At 41.6% G+C, this 22,933-nt stretch overlaps 2 protein-coding genes across 3 annotated transcripts in view; both read right to left on the reverse strand.

Moving 5' to 3' along the window:
* The window catches only part of LOC124788186 (transcriptional regulator ATRX homolog), a 495,869-nt gene extending 475,490 nt beyond the window's left edge, over positions 1 to 20,379 (reverse strand). For both annotated transcript variants that reach the window (XM_047255347.1, XM_047255346.1), the window contains exon 1: positions 20,227 to 20,379. The gene's annotated coding sequence lies outside the window, so the exon portion shown is untranslated. The remainder of the gene's footprint in view (positions 1 to 20,226) is intronic.
* Positions 20,380 to 20,996: 617 nt separating this feature from the next.
* LOC124788504 (piggyBac transposable element-derived protein 4-like) lies at positions 20,997 to 22,665 on the reverse strand. Its single transcript, XM_047255773.1, has 2 exons — positions 21,207 to 22,665; positions 20,997 to 21,010 (listed from the first exon to the last, which is right to left on the reverse strand). The coding sequence occupies exons 1-2, from the start codon at positions 22,663 to 22,665 to the stop codon at positions 20,997 to 20,999; spliced, it is 1,473 nt and encodes a 490-aa protein (XP_047111729.1).
* Between the last annotated feature and the right edge of the window lie 268 nt (positions 22,666 to 22,933).

The following is a 22,933-nucleotide window of genomic DNA, read 5'->3' on the forward strand; positions in this document are numbered from 1 at the left end:
TGAAAGCTGTGGCCAAAAGCTTTGCTTATATGTCTTTTAATTGTGCCTGTCTGTGACTTACATGTCTTCTTTACAGTAAGTAGCAATCTACCTTTTCAGTCTACATTATTGATATTTCAACATGGAGCTTCAATTGTCTGATTATTTTAGTTATAATTACTTCACAAACTAATCATTACTGATGACAAAATAGATACCATGTTAAAATGTGAATCCATGTATAGGAATACCTATTGGAAATGAAAGGAGACACTGTTTCTACACTCCTGGAAATGGAAAAAAGAACACATTGACACCGGTGTGTCAGACCCACCATACTCGCTCCGGACACTGCGAGAGGGCTGTACAAGCAATGATCACATGCACGGCACAGCGGACACACCAGGAACCGCGGTGTTGGCCGTCAAATGGCGCTAGCTGCACAGTATTTGTGCACCGCCGCCGTCAGTGTCAGCCAGTTTGCCATGGCATACGGAGCTCCATCGCAGTCTTTAACACTGGTAGCATGCCGCGACAGCGTGGACGTGAACCGTATGTGCAGTTGACGGACTTTGAACGAGGGCGTATAGTGGGCATGCGGGAGGCCGGGTGGACGTACCGCCGAATTGCTCAACACGTGGGGCGTGAGGTCTCCACAGTACATCGATGTTGTCGCCAGTGGTCGGCGGAAGGTGCACATGCCCGTCGACCTGGGACCGGACCGCAGCGACGCACGGATGCACGCCAAGACCGTAGGATCCTACGCAGTGCCGTAGGGGACCGCACCGCCACTTCCCAGCAAATTAGGGACACTGTTGCTCCTGGGGTATCGGCGAGGACCATTCGCAACCGTCTCCATGAAGCTGGGCTACGGTCCCGCACACCGTTAGGCCGTCTTCCGCTCACGCCCCAACATCGTGCAGCCCGCCTCCAGTGCTGTCGCGACAGGCGTGAATGGAGGGACGAATGGAGACGTGTCGTCTTCAGCGATGAGAGTCGCTTCTGCCTTGGTGCCAATGATGGTCGTATGCGTGTTTGGCGCCGTGCAGGTGAGCGCCACAATCAGGACTGCATAAGACCGAGGCACACAGGGCCAACACCCGGCATCATGGTGTGGGGAGCGATCTCCTACACTGGCCGTACACCACTGGTGATCGTCGAGGGGACACTGAATAGTGCACGGTACATCCAAACCGTCATCGAACCCATCGTTCTACCATTCCTAGACCGGCAAGGGAACTTGCTGTTCCAACAGGACAATGCACGTCCGCATGTATCCCGTGCCACCCAACGTGCTCTAGAAGGCGTAAGTCAACTACCCTGGCCAGCAAGATCTCCAGATCTGTCCCCCATTGAGCATGTTTGGGACTGGATGAAGTGTCGTCTCACGCGGTCTGCACGTCCAGCACGAATGCTGGTCCAACTGAGGCGCCAGGTGGAAATGGCATGGCAAGCCGTTCCACAGGACTACATCCAGCATCTCTACGATCGTCTCCATGGGAGAATAGCAGCCTGCATTGCTGCGAAAGGTGGATCTACACTGTACTAGTGCCGACATTGTGCATGCTCTGTTGCCTGTGTCTATGTGCCTGTGGTTCTGTCAGTGTGATCATGTGGTGTATCTGACCCCAGGAATGTGTCAATAAAGTTTCCCCTTCCTGGGACAATGAATTCACGGTGTTCTTATTTCAATTTCCAGGAGTGTATACTATCAATTTGTACATGAACAATGTGCGTAAGAATACATAAATTGAACTATATTTTAAAAATGTACAAATCTCATGGGAAGAATTGCTTTATTAAATTTTAAGACCCTGTCTGGAGCTTTGTGTGTTGACTATACACTGTCTACACACCATGTAGATGTACACACAAGTAACAGTTGTAACAACATACAAATGTGATTAAAGAAAACAAACAAAACCTATGCCGACCATACAGTCTACGCGAGCGAAGTAGTGGGTGCCAAGCTAGATAATGATAAAATAATAATAGGAAAGTTTTGGCAAAATGTAAATAATTTAGAATTCTTCAACCCAATGTACCACCATCTTGAACATAAGACCTCCACCTCTGATGGCTGTGTTCAAACTTCAGTCCACATTAAACCCACTAACCACCAACAGTACCTGCACTTCGACTGCTACCATCCCTTTCACAACACGAAACCCCTCCCATACAGCCTAGTCATATGTGGACAGCTTATCTGCAGTGAGAAGAACTCTACTGTCCAGTATGCTCAAGGTCTCATGAGAGCCTTCACAGACAGGCACTACAGTCCAGTAGTGGTGTCACAAAAAAAGCCCTCTGCTTGCAAAAAATGGGGTAGAAGATTTTGTTTTTTTATTTATGTATAATTGACAGTATGTTGAATCCAAGTGTTTCACCACCAAAACCCTCGAGGCAACTTTTTGTGGCCAAAAATCCAAGACGTTTTGGCTCTTTTTTCAGGTTTCACCTATTACTCAAATTATACATTCTACTGAAAATGTTACTGTTACCAAAATGAAAAACCATTAAATTTTGTGTCGAAAGACTTATTTAAATCTAAAAATTGGTGCACCCGTTTGTCCACAATCAGTTGTCAAAATTCGTTCATTTTTATCAATTTAGCTAAAAAGTTGGCTCCAACACCTGTATCTCAAAAATAACTACTTCAAATGAAAAATGTCAAGTTATCAAAGTTATAGAGCATGAAATTTCATGTTACCAAGCCATCTAGTTTTTCAGTTTTAGGTACTATTAAGCACTGGTTGGTTTAAAAAGAGGGAGGGGGGACCAAACTGCGAGGCCATCGGTCCCTTGTTCCCACTAAAATAATTACACAAGGGAAAGAAGAAATGAAAGGAGACATGCAGCACAATAACAGGAGAAAGAAAGAACCAGAAGAACAACAGGCCAACCAACACTACTATGGACAAAACAGGAAAAGAAAACCACACAGAGAAGCAAGAAACAACTTGCCAAACTGTACAGAATATGGAAGTAAATTAAGTGAAGGAAAGCAATGCCCCTCTTCAACCTTTCTGAAAAACTATGTACGACAAATTTTCTCCAAATTTTAACAAGGAAGAGGGAGCGAGTAAAAGGCACTGATCACACGATCAAGTGCATTGTCTGCCTGCATGTGTAAAAATTTATAGATAGATCCTGTGTATGTAATCATTACATTATCAACCTCTAAAGTCACCAAAAATATGTAGAATGCAATTTTTGGTCTGCATTTGAAAGGAAGTGCCTTGAAGCTGACACTATGGGCTTCACAATCCTTTACACTACTGAAAAGAGCACTTTGGTTATGGAATAAAAATTTGGATTAAATTTGGGATTTTATCCATATATTAAAACTCTGATTGTTAATTTAATGACAAACAAAATTTCTGTTCCCTGTTCCTTTTACTAAATTTGTATAAAACATTGTTGCCTCATGGATTCGCTGTTGTACTGAATTACGTTGAAAAATGAGTTCTGTATGGAAGAAAAGTTAATGCCATGCAAAGCTGCAATTTTAAACTTGTCATAGTGGCATCAACACAGAATCTGTATTTTGGAGGCGAAAGAAGAGTAATAAAATTTGTGCAGCTTTAAAAACGTTAAACTATTCTGTATGCTAACTGTAATAAAGTTTGTAGAAGCCTAAAAATGTAAAAGAATGTTCTTTAGAAGAACAGTTGCTTGATCAGCATAATGGTTTATGGTTGGACTAAGATTTTATTTCATCTTGAAGCACTACCCTTATACTAGCATGAATTTTTACAAATACCAAGTTATTACCCATTTGACAAAAGGAATCATAACAATGTGAAAATGCCTGATAAAATGCCTTCGAAATGGCTGCTCAGCTAAAATGTATGAAGAGGTCTGATATAAAAATCAGACCAAAAACTTGATGATCATTCAGGAAAGATTTATCCACAGTTGTTAATTCCTTATCAACCACATGAAGCTGACGGGAGCAATATTTCTGAAGATTTCAATACCAAGTTTATCAGTTGTTGGAATATGAAATTTCAAAAAATTGGTTTGAGATATAAAAATGGCTACAAAAGCAAAAAATGCGTCTGGTCAATGACACAATTTTTAAGAAAGTTGCAACAGTTTTTGTACTTGATCCTAGGGAAATGAAGTGACATAATGCAAGCAATACACGGTCACAACAAAAAGACTAGTCAGGCTCCGGTAGCCACAGAGTGGCCATAAGTGTTCAAGTTCTCTCTCTCTCTCTCTCTCTCTCTCTCTCTCTCTCTGTGTGTGTGTGTGTGTGTGTGTGTGTGTGTGTGTGTGTGTGTGTGTGTGTGTTGTCTACACCAGAAGACAGTGTTTTGGCCAAAAGCTTACTTGTTTGGCAGTCTTTTTTTGTTGTGCTTGTCAGTGACTCAACATCTACATTATATAGTGAGTAGCAATCTGTCCTTTTCATAATTTTGTCATTATTCCATCCTGGATTTCCCATCACTTAAATAATGTCGTAACTGTTTGTACAAACCATCCAGCTGCTCAAAGAAATGAAGGGCAAGTTGAGTAAGTCCAAGTGGCAAGAAAAAAAATTCACATTTTCACCTCAATTCCAGAGGACTGGTCAATTGAAAAGACTATGGAAGGAACAGAAGAGTTCACAGTTTTACTAAAAAAGAACCTCATGTTTGAGTATCATGTGACATATGTTTGTACTCATTTCTCTTGTGAACAGAAAAGCAAACAACATATGCTTGCTTGCTCTGAAGGTTTTGTGACTTGTTCCATTTATTATTTGTTCATGTGTAAAAGGAATTCAACCCCCACATCAACAGAAAGCACTGTTAATAATTCTCTTTTCTTTTCAAGGAGTTTCACTTCTGAATGCACAAGCACCATCAAGCAGTCAGAGTGACTACTCCAATGTCAACAAGAGCAACAGAGGAACATGACAAGCTCAGCAACACATCTGCTACGAGGGTCACTCCAAAAGAAATGCACACTATTTTAGTAACAATACAGTTTTAATTCTGTATGTGTGAAAGTTTTACAGTGTGTAGATACAGCCTTCCTGCTTGTTTTCAAACTTAGCTCAACCTGTTCCCGTGAGTGGCGCTGTCACAGCATGTCTTCAAGATGGCTGCAACACTTGACGTTCGTCAGAAGCAATGTGCTGTCATAGAATTCCTGTGCTGTGAAAACAAGACGGTGGGAAACATCCACAAGAGGCTGAAAAAGGTGTATGGAGATGCTGTTGTCGATCGCAGTACAGTTAGTCGGTGGGCAGGATGTTTTGCTGTTGCAAAACAATGTAAGGCCACATGTCAAGTCAAAAAACTATGGAAGCGATCACAAAACTCGGATGGACAACACTGAAACACCCACCGTACAGTCCTAACCTGGCTCCATGTGACTATCAACTCTTTGGGAAACTGAAAGACTCTCTTCGTGGAACAAGGTTTGAAGATGATGATTCCCTTGTGCACTCTGCCAAACAGTGGCTACAACAGGTTAGTCCAGAATTTTACCGTGCGGGTATACAGGCACTGTTTCCAAGATGGCGTATGGCAGTTGAGAGGGATGGAAATTATGTGGAGAAATGAAAATATTGTTCCTAAAGGATGTATCTACACACTGTAAAACTTTCAAACATGTAGAATAAAAGATGGATTTTAAAAATAATAGTGTGCACATCTTTTGGAGTGACCCTCGTACAATACGGAACTACCCTGCCACTCCATCATCAGTGCAATGTTCTACATCACATAAAGCCAACTGAGTGAAATTTTCTACATTGTATGAAGTCAACTGAATAGTCTACACAGTTTTCAGCTGGTAAGGAGGGCAGCTAGCTTTGTCATCAAGTTCCTTGAACATTCATAATCCCTACCCATATCTACTGTTGACAGTTATGCATAAAGCACCTAATAACTTTAATTAGGCCTAAACTAATGGGCACCATAGCTGATTTAGCACACAGAAAATTCAAAACACTTTTCAGTGAAATTAATATTTTTTTTTGTTATGGTTTTTAGGGCGCAAAACTGTTATGGTCATTAGTGCCCTTTCTGTGGCTTAAGGGAGGTCTTTTTTTTTTAAAAAAAAAAAAAAAGACGAATTGGAAACCAGCAGCAATGGGAGCGAAACTCAAAAAGTGGGGAAAATAAAAAACAGCAGGAAAGCTTAGAAAACCACTATAGAAGGAGGGGTTGTTTTCCCCAAAAAGAACTTCAAATGACCGACGTCATCTCACTGACACCGATAAACTCGAGGATGCGATCGGCTGAGTGCTTGTCATCTGCTAAAATGGAAGACATATCAGGCGACAGCGGTAAACAAGAGCGTAGCAGAGTAAAATAGGGGCACTGAAGTAAAACGTGTCTCACCATCCACAGTTGAGAGCAGTGGGGACAAAGCAGGGGAGAATGGCCACTTCTTATGTCAATGGCTAAAAAGACAGTGCGCTATCCGGAGTCTAGATAAAATTACCTCGTCCCGATGATGAGTTCGAGAGGAAGAGGTCCAAGCACAGGGAACAGTTTTCACATCCCACAATTTATTATCGGGAAGGGTAGGCCAATGTACGTGACACAAAGAGCAACATGACGACATAAAACTCTCTGTAGATCGGCGAAGGGAACCATGTGAACAGCAGGCTGAGGAAGAGAGACTGCAGCCTTGGCTGCTATATCAGCTGCCTGGTTTCCACAGATACCAACGTGTCCTGGGATCCAGTGGAATACCACAGACACACCCCCCAAGGGGAGCAAGTGGAAGCAGTCCTGAATCCGGTGGAGTAGAGGGTGGACAGGGTAAAGAGCTTGAAGGCTGAGGAGAAAGCTGAGCGAATCCGACCATATACTGTATAGTGATGGATGTATTGGACAGCCTGGAGAACAGTGTAAGGCTCCGCAGTACAAAGCGAACACTGGTCGGGAAGCTGACACCTATTAGGTGTGTCGCCAACAATATGGGCACTCCCAACACAAAATGATGTTTTTGAGCCGTCAGTGTAAATAAATGTGGCATCCATCATTTGTGCACATAGAGCAGCAAATGGCCGATGATAAACGAGAGAAGGAGTACCATCCTTGGGAAGCTGACAAAAGATCACAGAGCAGGCAGGTCTGGGAGCGAAGCCAAGGTGGTGCTGTACCCCAGTTGTGAAGGAAATTTTAGGAAAGTGGAAGGAAAGAGAACATATCAGTTGACGGAAGCGGACTCCCGGTGGTAGTAGAGAGTAAGGGTGGCCTAAATACCCTAAATCCAAGTTGGCGTCGAAAAAGAGGTCATGGGCCGAATTAGCAGGCATGGAAGACAGCTGGCTAGCATAACGACTCAGAACAGCTCACCGATTGGGCAGCGGAGGTTTAGCAGTCAGCATAAAGGCTTTCCACGGGGCTGGTGTAAAAAGCTCCGGGCACTAAACGCAATCCACGGTGGTGAACAGGGTTGAGACACTGAAGAATAGACGGCCGAGCAGAGGAGTAAACTATGCTTCCATAGTCCAATTTCGAGCACACTAAGGCACGATATAGGCGGAGAAGGACCACTCGGTCCGCTCCCCAGAAGGTACCATTCAGAACATGGAGGGTGTTGACAGACAGCAGACAGCGAGCCAAAAGATAGGAAACATGGGAGGACCAGCATAGTTTTCTGTCAAACGTAAGTCCCAAGAATTTACCGACGTCCGCATACGGGAGGTCAACAGGGCCTAGATGTAGGGAAGGCAGAAGAAACTCCATACGATGGCAAAAATTTACACAGATGGTCTTACTGGGAGAAAAGCAGAAGTCGGTTTCGATGCTCCAAGAGTGGAGGCGATGGAGACATCTTTGAAGACGTCTGTCAAGAAGGCCGATCCTTTGAGAGCTGTAGCAGATCGCAAAATCGTCGACAAAGAGGGAGCCCAAGACATCGGGAAGGAGACACTCCAAAATTGTATTTATGGCGATGGCAAACAGGTACAACACTTAGCATGGAGCCCTGGAGCACCCCATTTTCTTGGGAGACACTACGGGAGAGGGTAGTGTTCACCCGAACTTTAAATGTACACTCTGTCATAAATTGACAAATAAAAAGGGGTAGCCGACCTCGAAAGCCCCAAGAGAACAGTGTGCAGAGGGAGCCTGTACTCCAACAGGTATCGTATGCTCTCTCCAGATCAAAAAATATTGCTACCACTTGGCATTTCCTGAGAAAATTGTTCATATAAGTGGAGAGAGCAACAAGATGGTCAACTGCACTACGATGCTTTCAGAAACCGCATTGGGCAGGTGTTAAAAGGCTTCGGGACTCCAACCACCAGGCTAAACGGCAATTCACCACACAATCCAAAACCTTACATACACAACTCGTGAGAGATATGAGGCAATAGCTAGAGGGGAGATGTTTGTCATTTCCAGGTTTCGGAACAGCAACGACAATAGCTCCCCTTCATCTTCTGGGAAATGTTCTTTCGGTCCAAATTCGATTACAAAGGCGAAGGAGGTAACGCAGACTATTGTATGATAAATACAGCAACATTTGGACGTGGACACCATCTGGTCCTGGGGCAGAAGAGTGAGAAGAAGAGAGTGCACGTTGGAGTTCCCGCATGGAGAAAACAGTATTATAGCTTTCACTATTTTGAGAGGAGAAAGCAAGAGGTCGCACTTCCGCTGCACGTTTATTCAGAAGAAAGGCTGGCGGGTAATTTGAAGAGCTCAAAAGCTCAGCAAAGTGTTGACCCAATGAGTTAGAAATTGCGGCTGGGTCCACTAAGGTATCATGCATGACAGTGAGCCCAGAGATCGGGGAGAAACTAGACGTACCAGATAACCGTTGAATTTTACTCCAAACTTCTGAGGAGGGAGTGAAGGTGTTAAAAGAGCTAGTAAAGAAGTCCCCACTTGCCTTCTTGCTATCATAGATGACGCGACAGCATCGTGCACATAACTGCTTATAGCAGATACAGTTGGTCAAAGTAGGATGGTGGCGGAAAAAGTGAAGAACATGTCTCCGCTCGCGTACTGCGTCACGGCACGCCTCGTTCCACTAAGGAATTGGGGGGCGTCGGGGCAAATCAGAGGTGCGAGGTATTGAACGTTCCGCGGCTGTAAGAAAAACTTCTGTAACATAAGTGACCTGATCATTGACACTAAGAAAGTGATGGTCATCGAATGTCGCTAGAGAGGAGAAAAGTGTCCAATCGGCTTGGGCAAACTTCCAGCTTCTCGGGCACATAGATGGCAGTTGTGGCTGCAGTCGAAGGACACATGGAAAATAGTCACTCAAGTGTGTATCAGCAAGAGCAAACCATTCAAAGCGCCGAGCTGACTGAACAGTTCCAACCAAAAGGTCCAAATGAGAGAAATTTGTCGTGGAGGCAGACAAAAATGTAGGTTCCCCAGTGTTGAGCCAAACGAGATCCACTTGGTGGAAGAGGTCAATCAATAGAGAGCCTTGCGGACAAGGATGCGGAGATCCCCAAAGCAGGTAGTGGGCATTGAAGTCCACAACCAGCAAAGAAGGGGGCAGGAGCTGACCAAGGAGATGAAGGAGATCAGCTCTTGCCATTAGTGTGGACGATGGAATGTATACGGTACAAAGAGTGAAGGTGTACCCAGAAAGGGAAAGACGGACAGCGACAGCTTGGAAGGAACTGTTTAAGGGGATTGGGTGATAATGGACAGTATCATGGAGAAGAATCTTAAGACCCTCGTGTGCCGGAGTGCCATCAACAGAGGGGAGATCAAACCGGACTGACTGGAAATGAGGGAAAACAAAGCGATTGTGGGGTCGCAGCTTTGTTTCTTGAAGAGAGAAGATGACCAGGGTGTAGGATCATACGAGGATTGACAATTCATCCCTATTGGCTCTAATGTCATGGATATTCCAGTGGATAATTGACATAGGGTGGACAGAAAAGGGATGAATCTTACCACGGTTGCTCTCAACTCAACGACTGCTGAGAGCTGGCGGCCGACGGCGTGGAACGGCATTCAGCCAAGGGCAGAAGATCCTGATCCATAGGTTGTTCGGGGGCAGCTCCTGCTACCAGCAATCGGCGGTTGATCAGCTGCCAGCAAGGCGCCTTGGCGACACAGAAGATGGCCGAGGGCAGTTAGATGAGACACGCTGTGGCGGAGGAGAGGAACTTTGTTTCTTAAGAGCCTTCCTGGAAATAGGACATTGAGATGAGGGAGGAATCAATGGTTGTGAAGTCGGGATCCGTAAAAAATTTCGCGAGTAGGCTCTTTTTTGGAAGTCCGGGTGTCTGATTTTGGGGCTCATGATTTAGCAGGAGCCGATGAAGAGTGAGCTGTAGAGTGAGCAGATGATAGTGGGGAGGCTGAATGGGTGACCTATGCACTGGCCGATCTGACGACCGTGGCACTAAAGGTGAGATCACAAGTCTTCATGGCTGTCTCCTTAGTAGACCGAGAAGACACAAGGACAGTGCTATATTTACCTGCTGGGGGCACAGTGGGCTTTCGACTGGCGAATAACTTATGAGCAGCAAATGTAGACACCTTTTCCTTCACTCTGATTTCCTGAATAAGTTGTTCATCTTTGAAAATGGGGCAATCTCTAGAGGAAGCAGAATGGTCGCCCTTACACGTTGGTACGAAGTCCTTGTCAACCCTTTTCATGACTCGATGTACAGCCATAACGGCCTGGTCAGACAGGTAGTTTTGAATTTCCTCGTTGGACGATCCATCAAGTGAGCGTTTATAAACCAGCCCACGTGATGAATTTAAATTGAGGTGCGCTTCCACCCAGACAGAGAAGGTGTGTAGCAGTGGAGTTCGCAGAAATTTTTGTGCTCTGAGGGCACTGACTGTTTCTAACAACAAGGTTCCATTTTGTAATCGGGAACAAGGCTTTACAGGACTTGTAATTGCGTCGACACCTTTCTGAATAATGAAAGGGTTGACTGTGGAGAAGTCTTTAACTCCGTCCAACCGAGAAACAACAAGGAACTGTGGCACTGATAGAAGAACTTCCCATGGTCAACACTTATCTAACTTTCGCTCGTGAGCAGAAATTGTAGACGTAGAGGAAACCATAGCAAAAGTATCCCCCATGATTACCGGCATCTCCGGTGGCATGCTCCTTCCTCATGGGGGCCTCACACATCAGATCACACCTTCTGAGAAACGGATGGAAGAACAAATCGACACATTCAGAAGGTACCAGCTTGGTTAATCACCCCTCCCTGAGCCTGGCCATTACAGGGGGTATGTACATGTCATACCTGTCTACATGGGGCGGGGAATTACGCGTTACCCCATCACCGGCTACGCGTGGGTCGACCTTCAGACTCTCACAGGGAGGAAAGAAGGAGAAAGGGAGGAACAAAGAAAAGAAAAGAGGTCTCAAATACCGCAGCAGAGAAGAGGGTAAAGAGAAGAGGCAGGGAAAAGAGAAGGACAAAGGGAGGACAGAGACTTTCCAGCATACAGAGCAAAGAAGAGAGACTATGTATTACAGTTACAAGCATCCATCTCTGGAAGTAGGCACGAAACATACTCCCAAGGAGGGAGAAGGGGTAGGGAAGAGGTGGAGGTGGGGGGATGGGGGGGGGGGGAGGATGGGGAAGGATGTGGGAAAGGAAGGTATGCAGCCGGGAAAGGAAAAAGAGCCGCACTAGCTCAGGGTTCCGTGCTCGCCACGCACGTATCCACAAGAGAGTTGTGGGCCCCCTGGGGGGAGTGAAATTAAAAGTAACAATGTCAAGATAAGGGTGCAAGATAAATTCCACTGTTAAGTAAAGGGGAGAGAGTGGACATGTGGAAAAGTACACTGAAGGCCTCTACAAGGGAGAGGAACGGTCTGATGACATGACAGAGAAATGTGAGTTTATATGGAAGACAGAGTGGATCCAATACTGGGTTATCAACAGAAAATTAGAGAGGGTAGCGCATGAGTAGGCCTAATAATAAATAAGAAAATAGAAATGTGGGTAAACTACTATGACCGTATTATCATAGCCAAGATAGCCTTGAAACCAACACCTATCACAGTAATAGAAATTCAAATTCCAATTAGTTCTGCAGATGACAAAGAGATTATTTCAAAAGAAAAGTCATGGTAGGAGGGGAAAACAATACTTTTATTAATGTGTTTCGCCCATCTGGAGCACTATCAGAAAATTTTAAAATGCTGCAACATTTTCATCTGTCACATCTGTGAAGAAAGTTGTATGTACCTTAGGCACATCAGGATTTAATGTGTACACAACAGCTCCCAAAGATATGAATGACTGAAAATTTTCTTATGATGCCCCAGAATGGCAGAACATTTCACGAAAAGTATCATTTTGCGTTTATCATAATACTACCCATGGTCACTGTGCCAGATACACCATGGAGTGGGAATAAGGTAAAAATTTAATTGTTATGGGTGACAGAAACTCGTTAGCTGGAAAAGGAATGAAAGGAAAAATAGTAGAAAAACATGGACTAGGGGAAAGGACTGAAAGACTAAGCCGTCTGGTACAGTTTCACACATAGCATAAATTAATCATCACTAACACTTGTTTTAAGAATCACGTTAGAAGACTGTATATGTAGAAGGAACCTAGGGACACTAAAGGTTTCAGACTGGTTACGTAGTAGCAAGCCAGAGATTTCAAAACCAGATTTTAAACTGTAAGGCATTTCCAGGGTATGATGTGGACTCTGATATTGGTTAAGAATGCACACTAAAAACTGAAGAAACTGCAAAAATATAGGTAATTAAGGAGAAGGGGCTTGGGTAAATTGAAGTAAGCAGAGGTTATTGGGAGGCAACTTTGGATTGGAACAGGGGTAAACAATAGAAAACAAATGGCTATCACTGGGAGACAAAGTAGAGAGGGCAGCAGAGGATCACACAGGTAAAAAAACAAGGTCTATTATTAATCCCTGTATAACTCAGGAGATAGGCTACTGGATTTAATTAATGAAAGAATAAAGTATAAAAATAAAGCAAAGAAATAGGCAAAAGTGAATATAAATGTCTAAAACATGAGTGGCTAAGCAGCAATGGGTAGAGGACAAATGCAAGGCTGTAGAAGCATCCATGACTAGGGGTAATACATGCTGCCCACAGGAGTATAAAAAGATCCTTTGGAGAAAAAGAGAAGCAACTGTATGGATATGAATATCTCACATTGCAAGCCATTACCACGTACAGAAGGGAAAGGTCAAACGGGGAAGGAATACATAGAGGATCTATTTAAGGGGAACCAACTTGTGAACAATATTACAGAAAGAGATGAAGTAAGTAAAGATGAGGTAGGAGAGCACTGAATGAGCTACAAGGAAACAATGCCCCTGCAGTAGACAGCTTTCCCTCACAATTACTGAGATCCTGTTGAGTGCCAGCAATGACAAAATTATTCCACTTGGTGTGCAAGATAAATGAGACATGTGAAGTACCCTCAGGCTTCAAAAAGAATGTAATAATTTTAATTAATAACGAGGAATAATTTAATAAATTTAATTAATTAATTAATAATTTAATTAATAACAAGTGCTGATGTGTCAATACTTCTGAGCCAACAGTTTAATACGCCATGGCTTTGCAAAATGTTGGCATGAATTATTTACTAAAGAACATAAAAACTGGTACAGGAAGATCAGTTTGGTTTATGGAGAAATGTATGAACACGCAGTGCAAAACTGATCCAACAACTTAGAAGGTAGATTGAAGAACGTTACACCTATGTTTATAATATTTGCAGACTTAGAGAAAGATTTTGACTATTTTGACTGGATTACACTCTGAAATTTTGAAGCTGACAAGGATAAAATGCGGGACCAAAATAGTTATTTACAACTTATACAGAAACCAGACTGCAGTTTTAACAGTTGATGTACATGAAAGGGAAGCCATAGTCAGGAATGGAGTGAGACAAGGTTGCAGCCTATTCACAATGTTATTCTGTATGTGCACTGGGCAAGCTATGAAGGAAACCAATGACAAATTTGGAAAATGATTTTAAGCTCAGGCAGAAGAAATAAAAACTCTGAAGTTTGCTGATGGATAGTAATTCTGTCAGAGATTGCAATGGAATTGGAAGAGCAGTTGAATGGAATGGATAGTGTCTTGAAAAGAGGTTATAAGAAAAACATCAACAAAAGTGAAATAAGTGTAATGGAATGCACTCTAACTAATTAGGGCAGAGATGAGGGATTAGACTAGGAAGTTAGACCTTAAAAGTAGTTGAGTTTTATTATTTGGGCAGCAAATTGGCTGATTATGCCCGAAGTAGGGAAATATAAAATTCAGGCTGGCAACAGCAAGAAAATCATTTCTGAAAATGAGAAATTTGTTAACATATAATATAAATTTATGAGTTAGGAAGTCTTTTCTGACAGGATGGTAGCCCTGTACGGAAGCAAAATACGGTCAACTGGCAATTCAGACAAAATGAGATTTTGAAAGATGGAGTATACAAGAATGCGAAATATTAGATGGGCACTTGAAATTACAAATAAGGAGGTACTGGAGCAAGCTGAGAAGAAAAGAAATTTATGGTTGGTTGGTTGGTTGGGGAAAGAGACCAGACAGCGTGGTCATCGGTCTCATCGGATTAGCGAAGGATGCGGAAGGAAGTCGGCCGTGCCCTTTCAGAGGAACCATCCCGGCGTTTGCCTGGAGTGATTTAGGGAAATCACGGAAAACCTAAATCAGGATGGCCGGACTCGGGATTGAACCGTCGTCCTCCCGAATGAGAGTCCAAGAAATTTTATGACACAACTTAATTAAAAGAAGGGATTGATTGTGTAAGACGCACCCTGAGGCTTCAAGAAATTGTCATTTTGGCAATGTAAGCTAATGTGAGGGTGAGAGGCAGTTAAAATTGTAGAGGGAGACCAAGGCTTGCATACAGAAATCAGGTCGGTTGGCTGGCTGATTTGGGAGAGGGGACCAAAAAGCAAGGTCACCGGTCCCATCATATTAGGGAAGAAGGGGGAAGGAAGTCACCTGTGCCCTTCCAAAGGAACCAGCATTTGCCCAAAGCGAGTTAGGGAAATCATGGAAAACCTAAATCAGGTTGGATGAATGAGGGTTTGAACTGTCATTCTTCTAAATGCAAGTCAAGTGTGCTAACCACTGTGCCATTTCATTCAGTTGTAATAAGGTTCAATCAGATATAGAGTCGAGCAATTATGCAGAGATGAACAGGTTTGCACAGAATAGACTAGTATGGTGAGCTGCATCAAACCAACATTGGACTAAAGATGTCAACAATGACATAAAATTAAATAAATATTACTAGGGTCTTTGCAATCCTGCCAACAATATCAGGACTCCACAACCTTTAGTATAAAATGTTTACCACTGCACACAATACTCATAGCTGAAGTATTGTACAGAGCTTGCAGCTACCATAGAAAAGCCTGCACTAACCAGATCTAGCTTCTTAATCCAGATTCACTAATCTGTACTCAGCTATAACCAACTGACATTTATAATACATGTGCCACTGGGCACTGTAGAGTGAGCAAGTAAGCAAGCAATGTTTTCTTCTAAAATGTCAGCAACATATTCACAAGGCATGTTTGTGAACTCCAAGCAATGAGGATAAAACATTCCAAGAGAGGGAGTTATTGCCTGGTCAATAATAGAACATTATTACTGGCACGCAAACAAAACTTGAGCTTAAATGGCAATAACAAATTAAATGAAGAAATTTGAGCTCATATACATTCTCTGAATATAGAAATGTTAACTACAAAACGAGGGACAGAAAATGAGGAGCCAAAATGACCAAGAACTGTGGTTTAGTAGATGGCAAATAAGAATTACTTTTCTCTTCCTTTAAAGGAGTGGATTGTTGGTTACTTTTGAAGGAGAACATAAAGACATCCATAGGCCTAACTATATTCTGTAAGTCACTAGAAGTCATTTGACAGTAGGTACATTTTGTACAATATATTGGGGCTAGTAGAAATCCTTGGATAACAGAGGAGATACTGGATTTAATTGATGAAAGGAGAAAATATAAAATGGAAGTAAATGAAGCAGGTAAAAAGGAATACAAACGTCTCCAAAATGAGATCAACAGGAAGTGCAAAATGGCTAAGTAGGGACGGCTAGAGGACAAATGTAAAGATGTAGAGGCATGTATCATTAAGGGTAAAATAGATACTGCCTACAAGAAAACTAAAGAGACCTTTGGAGAAGAAAGAATCACCTGTATGAATATCAAGAGCTCAGATGGAAAACCGGTCGTAAGCAAAGAAGGGAAATCAGAAAGGTGGGAGGAGTGTATAGAGGGTCTATACATGGGCAATGTACTTGAGGGCAATTTTATGGAAACGGAAGAGGATGTAGATGACGATGAAATGGGAGGTACGGTACTGTGAGAAGAATTTGACAGAGCACTAACAGACCTAAGTAAGAAAAAGTTCCCGGGAGTAGACAACATTCCATTAGAACTACTGGTAATCCTGGGAAAGCCAGCCATGGCAAAATTCTACCATCTGGTGAGCAAGATGTATGAGACAGGTGAAATACCCTCAGACTTCAAGAAGAATATAATAATTCCAATCCCAAAGAAAGCAGGTGTTGACAGATGTGAAAATTACCGAACTATCAGTTTAATAAGTCATGGTTGTAAAATAGTACCATGAAATCTTTACAGACGAATGTAAAACTGCTAGAAGCCAAACATGGGGAAGATCAGTTTGGATTCCGCAGAAATGTAGGAAGACATGAGGCAATACTGACCCTAAGACTTATCTTAGAAGAAAGATTAAGGAAAGGCAAACCTACATTCCTAGCATTTGTAAACTTAAAACAAGGTTTTGACAATGTTGATTGGAATACTCTCATTCAAATTCTGAAGGTGGCAGGGATAAAATACAGGGAGCAAAAGGCTATTTACAATTTCTACTGAAGCAAGATGGCTGTTATACGAGTCAAGGGGTATGAAAGAGAAGCAGTGATTGAGAAGGGAGTAAGACAGGGTTGTAGCCTATCCCCGATGTTATTCAATCTGTACATTCAGCAAGGAAAAAAAAAAAAAAGGAAAAATTTCAAGCAGGAATAAAAATCCACGGAGAAGAAATAAAAACTCTGAGGTTTGCCGATGGCATTGGAATTCTGTCAGAGACACCAAAGGATCTGGGAGAGCAGTTGAACGGAATGGACACTGTCTTGAAAGGAGAATATAAGATGAACATCAACAAAAGCAAAACAAGGATAATGAAACGTCTAATTAAGTTATGTGATGCCGAGGGAATTATATTAGGAACTGAGACACTTGAAGTAGTAGATGAGTTTTGTTATTTGGGCAGCAAAATAACTGATGACAGTCGTAGTAGAGAAGATATAAAATGTAGACTGGCTATAGCAAGGAAAGCATTTCTGTAGAAGAGAAATTTGTTAACATCGAGTGTAGATTTACGTATCAGGAAGTCCTTTCCTAAAATATTTGTATGCAGTGTAGCCATGTGTGGAAGTGAAACATGGATGATAAATAGTTTGGACAAGAAGAGAGTGTAAGTTTTCGAAATGTGGTGCTGCAGAAGAATGCTGAAGATTAGATGGGTAGATCACATAACTAATGAGGAGATACTGAAGAGAACTGGGGAGAAGAGGAATTTGTGGCACAACTTGACTAGAAGAAGGGATCAGTTAGTAGGACACATTATGAGGCATCAAGGGATCACCAAACTAGTATTGGAGGGAAGCGTGGAGGGTAAAAATTGCTGAGAGAGACCAAGAGATGAATACACTAAGCAGATTCAGAAGGATGTAGGTTGCAGAAGTTACTTGGAGATGAAGAAGTGTGCACGGGGTGGGGTAGTATGGAGAGCCGAATCAAATCAGTCTCTGGACTGAACACCACAACAGCAACAACAACATTAGAGCTTATTCTAGTTCCAGGCATTATATGTTTAAATTTAATCTTTGCAGTATCTACAGTCCTGTCCGATATATAATTCAGACAACCAATTCAGAAGACCTGTTCTCAGAACTTTCTAACTAAATTTCCATGAGATGTTAGATGTCTTACTTTGAATATGTGTTGGCTGAGATATTCCAGCACTTTACAGTCACACTCTCCCACAAGGGAAACATATTAACATTCCTTGTATACAATTGATGAACAAGTCTTATGCAAGAAATATCTTCATTACAATACGTTCTACATCAATATTCCACTTCACACGACCACAAATGATCTATCCTACTCTATATGTGCCTCATTAACCTTGTTTCTCAAATCCACTAGATGGTTAGGCTTCATGGAGTTTGTAACTTATAACATATCTTTATTTGTCAGTCTCTGCACCCAACTAAAATTTGCGCAGACTTTCCTCAGACAATAATTAGGCTACTCAATGTGACAGTGTCATATGCAAACATTTTAAGATTAGAACTTACATTACCTGCTCTACATGCCATGGCCAACAATACCTGTGTCACATATTTACAACGTTTCTTCACAAGTAGCACAGTGTACCTCTGGTATCACTATTAGAATGATGACTGTTGGTAAGACTCCATATAAGCTGTAATTTCTCTGATTTTGTCAGAATGAGATTTCATGATATACATGCGGATACAATGGTCAACAGTTCTCTAAATACTCACTCTCAAAATTTCAGTAGCGACCCTGGTGGTGGAGTGCTAATCTCTATTATCCAGAATTTCACTAGTAACTTAAAACTGATGTAATCTTAAAATATAACCGTCTTCTAAACTTCGTACGTTAATACTTTTAGAAATAGTTTCCACTTCCTGAAATGGAAGTTTATACTGTAACATCCAGTTTATAAATAATATCGTCATTAATTTGCATCTTCCTCATGTCATATGAGCTCCTTTGCTCACCCAGCTGTATTTCATTTGTAAGTTTAGTAGACAGCTGACCTTCCATCTGACCTTCACCAGCAAGTTTGAAGTGTCAAGTAAGTTTTATATGTATTTTAACAGTTTGCCTGTTCTGTGTCTTCTCCTTTCTTAAAATCTACATTGAAGGATTACTTAGATAAAACAGAGTAGGGGTTGATAAAAATTCTTGCACAAATAAATAATAATAATGATCATAAAACATCCAACATAACACCTTCACTTTGTTTTTGTTTTTTTCCTTTCTAGAAATACTCATTCCCAAGCTATGCATAGCACAATACTAACACCTCTTCCCCTTTCTGAGTGCAACATCTCACTCATTATGGAGGGATGCTGAGTCAATTTTTCAGGATAGCAACTGGGAAGTTGCGGTACAGAAAATGGCCCAGAGACCACCTCTGTGTGTGTGTGTGTGTGTGTGTGTGTGTGTGTGTGTAGCGAGATATGAGTGAATGGTGTGGCATTACATTATATAATAAGTAGTTTGTAAAAAAAACTATTGTCTACCAGGAGTAAATCTAATGATTATGTCTAACTAGAAGTCCGTAAACGTGTGTATACGAATTAGCTCATCTTAAATTTGTTTAAACTTGTAAATACTTTGACACGTCCGATATCCTTGTAAAAAGATATCTACGGATGAATAAAGCTACTCCTACTTCTAGCCCTCTCCTGCTAACACACATTTGTAGTTTCCCTTTCACCAGAGAAAATTTTCATACTGTATCATTCATTCGTAATTTATCAGCAACACACCTTTTCAAAGAACAGTTCACCATAAACCACTATTTCACATATGAATATATGTCCCTAAAAGTATAAGTCTATATTTTTCAGTAGCTACACTTCATGATACCTCTAACTTGCATAGTTTTCTTTTCCTTGTGCAAAATGCACTATGTGCTGCAGCGGAGTTGATATATCCCGCGCCCAACGTATTTACATTTTTGTTCACCTCGCCACAAACTGAGTAAACGTATAACTGATCTGAATCAATTGCCTCCTCGTACGTTCTTTCTGCCTACGGCGTACTCTTCTTTTCTTCCGTAAGGCAGAGTACAATATTCTGTCATCAGTATAAGTCAATTGTTGACAAAACCAGTGTGCTCATTATTAGGCATAAAATAAAAGCCACGAAATATTAGTGGGCTCAATACACCTCAAAACTGTCTGAACTCAATGCTAAATCAAACCGGAATTCAACTGCAAACTTGCAGTTTGAACGCACTTTCAGTGGACGCTCACAATTTGTCATACGATGCCGACAAGGGTGTTGTATTGACGTACTGAGAAGTACGTGAATACTTGAAGAAAACAGACAAATGATATTTGGGGGTTTATAGAAATATCTTTTCATACGTCCGCAACAATAGTAATATAAGCTATTCAAGAAATAATTTAATGAGACACACAAACTGCGTATCAGACATAAATTACAGTTGAGTATATCACCTCTTCCCTTGTCAGTGAAACCTAATGACTGAGATAGCAAGTTTCAAATTCCGCTATCACCACCGAAATGTAAACACAGCGCAGAAAACAACACACAAGCACTTGTCACAAACACGATGGCACCACAACAGCTTTCAAAATGTTCTCGCTAAGTTGCCTTTTTCCTTTTCTAAATCGATTTACATTCGACCAATGATCGATACATGATGACCTAACATTGGACTTCAAGTATGTATTTATTTGCATTATTTTGTCCATGTATATGAAAGAACTTCGATATTCAGCCGAAAAACAGATGTATTGCGACCACTGATATATGTTCGATATACTTTATGTCTTAAGACCGTTGATAGTTTCAACTTATTCCTGTTAACTTTTTGTTAGAACAAATAAAACATTAAACGTAAGTAACGTTTCGCATACACAACTAGTTTGAAAAATATATTTTTATATGTTGCAGTTTAACCCTTTCAAGACGGATTTTTTAAATTTTATATAGAAACTTCTTCTTTTGACCATATAGTGTTTTATTAGTATTGATAATATTACGAATACATTTTTGTCAATTCTGAATTCACTTCCTGCGATAAGGCCCTGGGACACTGATGTCCCAGTAGTCGTATTGAGTGGGACACCGGTGTCCCACTAGGCTTACCGAGTGGGACAAACGTCGCCCCACCAGTACCCAACAGCAATAGCGGTTACTAAAATATGTATAGAAAACAAGATGTATACAAGCAGTTTTTTATTACACTAGTTAGTAACAACTTTTAGAACACATTCACTATCAAAGAATGACACATGTCTGATTTATTATAATTACATATGATACGTTGCAAAGCACTTTTTGCATGATGGATGCTGGCACATTCTGCAGATAGTTTTTGTTAGCGTTTCCTTGTTGTTGCTGCAACACAAAACACACCTTCTTCTTGTAGGTCCTTCTTCAGGGAGGTGTAGCAGCCCTACATTCTGCATACCTCTTGCTCTCTTAGAAGGGCGCCCAGTTGAGGATTTCCACTGTACCTTGGCAGTCTTTTGTCCCTTGGCAATCATCTGCTCTGTTAGGTTGACTAGAAAATGTTTTAGTTGCACTGTTTTGTGTTGAATTTTCTTTTTTAAAATCCAGGCATTTACAGCACTAGTTAGCAACAGTTTGTAGAACGCTTTCTTCCACCCTTTATCAGATTTTCTGTCCAAATCATACAGTTTACTCATCTGATCAGCCAAGTCCACGCCACCCATAAGGTCGTTATAAGTTTTCAGTGCCACTGGACACTCTGCAACCAATTTAGATTCATCTTTTGCTTTTTTGTTCACTGTACACACATCATTAGAACGACAGTTACTGACCAACATTACTTCTTCAGTGTCCTGCCATTTACACCACAACGTACCAGAAGAATTGCAAAGGAACTCACATTCCCCCCGAGCAAGTTTTTTCGTTGACTTTGGCACATTTTTCCTGTTAGCCATACATGTATCAACAGCTGCAAACAGCAAGGTATCCATCAAACAAATTGATGTAAAAAATATATCAAATGACAACATTACATTAGTGTCTCTAATTGTTTTTGAGAGCTGCAGAACTACACGTTCACCCAATGTGCCATCCATATTATTTGCATCGTTTCCAAAATATATGTTGAAGCCATATGTGTAGCCTGTTACAGAATCGCTCCTCATCCATATCTTTATTCCACGCTTCACTGGCTTCATAGGAAGGTATTGTTTCAAGGCTGACCTTCCTTTGAACTTTATCATAGACTCGTCAATGCTTTGTGCTGTATTTTCCGACCTCGCTTTCTGAAAAGTGTTTTTCAGACAAGCGTCTATTGGCTCTAGGTAGTAAAGCTTATCAGCTGTGTCTGGTTTATCAGGGAAATTGAAGTACAGTGTAGAAAGTAACACTTTGCACCTATCTCTGTAAATTGCTCTTTTTATAGCAACATTTCCCATTGAAGTAATGTGTGACCAGTAGTCCGAAAATGAGGGCACTCTACTGTAACACATTACGAGCATAACACCAAGAACCAACCTAATTTCTCCAGGATCTGTGCTCCGGACTGTGGTTTTCTTTATCAATTTTAGTCTCTGATTCGTACACTGAGAGATAAATATAAAAAGACTGGGGGAAAATATTTTCTCAAAGACGTCTAGTTCTGAAGCACTCCTATCCAATTTTGCTAATACAGCTGGAATTACCATGTTTGGCATAGTCTTTAGAGGTCTGAACATTGCATCTACCTTTGACCACAACACTACATTGTCAGTTGAATCTCCGACGTACGAAACCTCATTGTTGTCTTGGTCACTGTCATCAGAATCACTCGTGTTAGAAGCACTGCTATCATCTGATTTAGAACTGCAAGAGAAGTCAGGATCATCAACACAGTCATCATTGTCTTCATCAAGCAACTGCAAGATACGTTTATCCATATTGGAAGCCACCCTTGATTCAATCCTGTTCAAATGGCTCTGAGCACTATGGGACTTAACTTCTGAGGTCATCAATCCCCTAGAACTTAGAACTACTGAAACCTAAGGATATCACACACAGCCATGCCCAAGGCAGGATTCGAACCTGCGACTGTAACAGTCGCGCGGTTCCAGACTGAAGCGCCTAGAACCACTTGGCCACTCCGGCCGGCGATTCAGTCCTGTGTCAGTGTTTCTGAAACAGTAAAGAATATAGAAACTATTAGAG

This window comes from Schistocerca piceifrons, chromosome 3 (assembly GCF_021461385.2).
Source record: "Schistocerca piceifrons isolate TAMUIC-IGC-003096 chromosome 3, iqSchPice1.1, whole genome shotgun sequence".
In the NCBI taxonomy this organism is placed as follows: Eukaryota; Metazoa; Arthropoda; class Insecta; order Orthoptera; family Acrididae; genus Schistocerca; species Schistocerca piceifrons.

Excerpts from the sequence above, each read along its gene's own strand:
- LOC124788504 (XM_047255773.1), bottom strand. The coding sequence starts at position 22,665 with ATGGATAAACGTATCTTGCAGTTGCTTGATGAAGACAATGATGACTGT.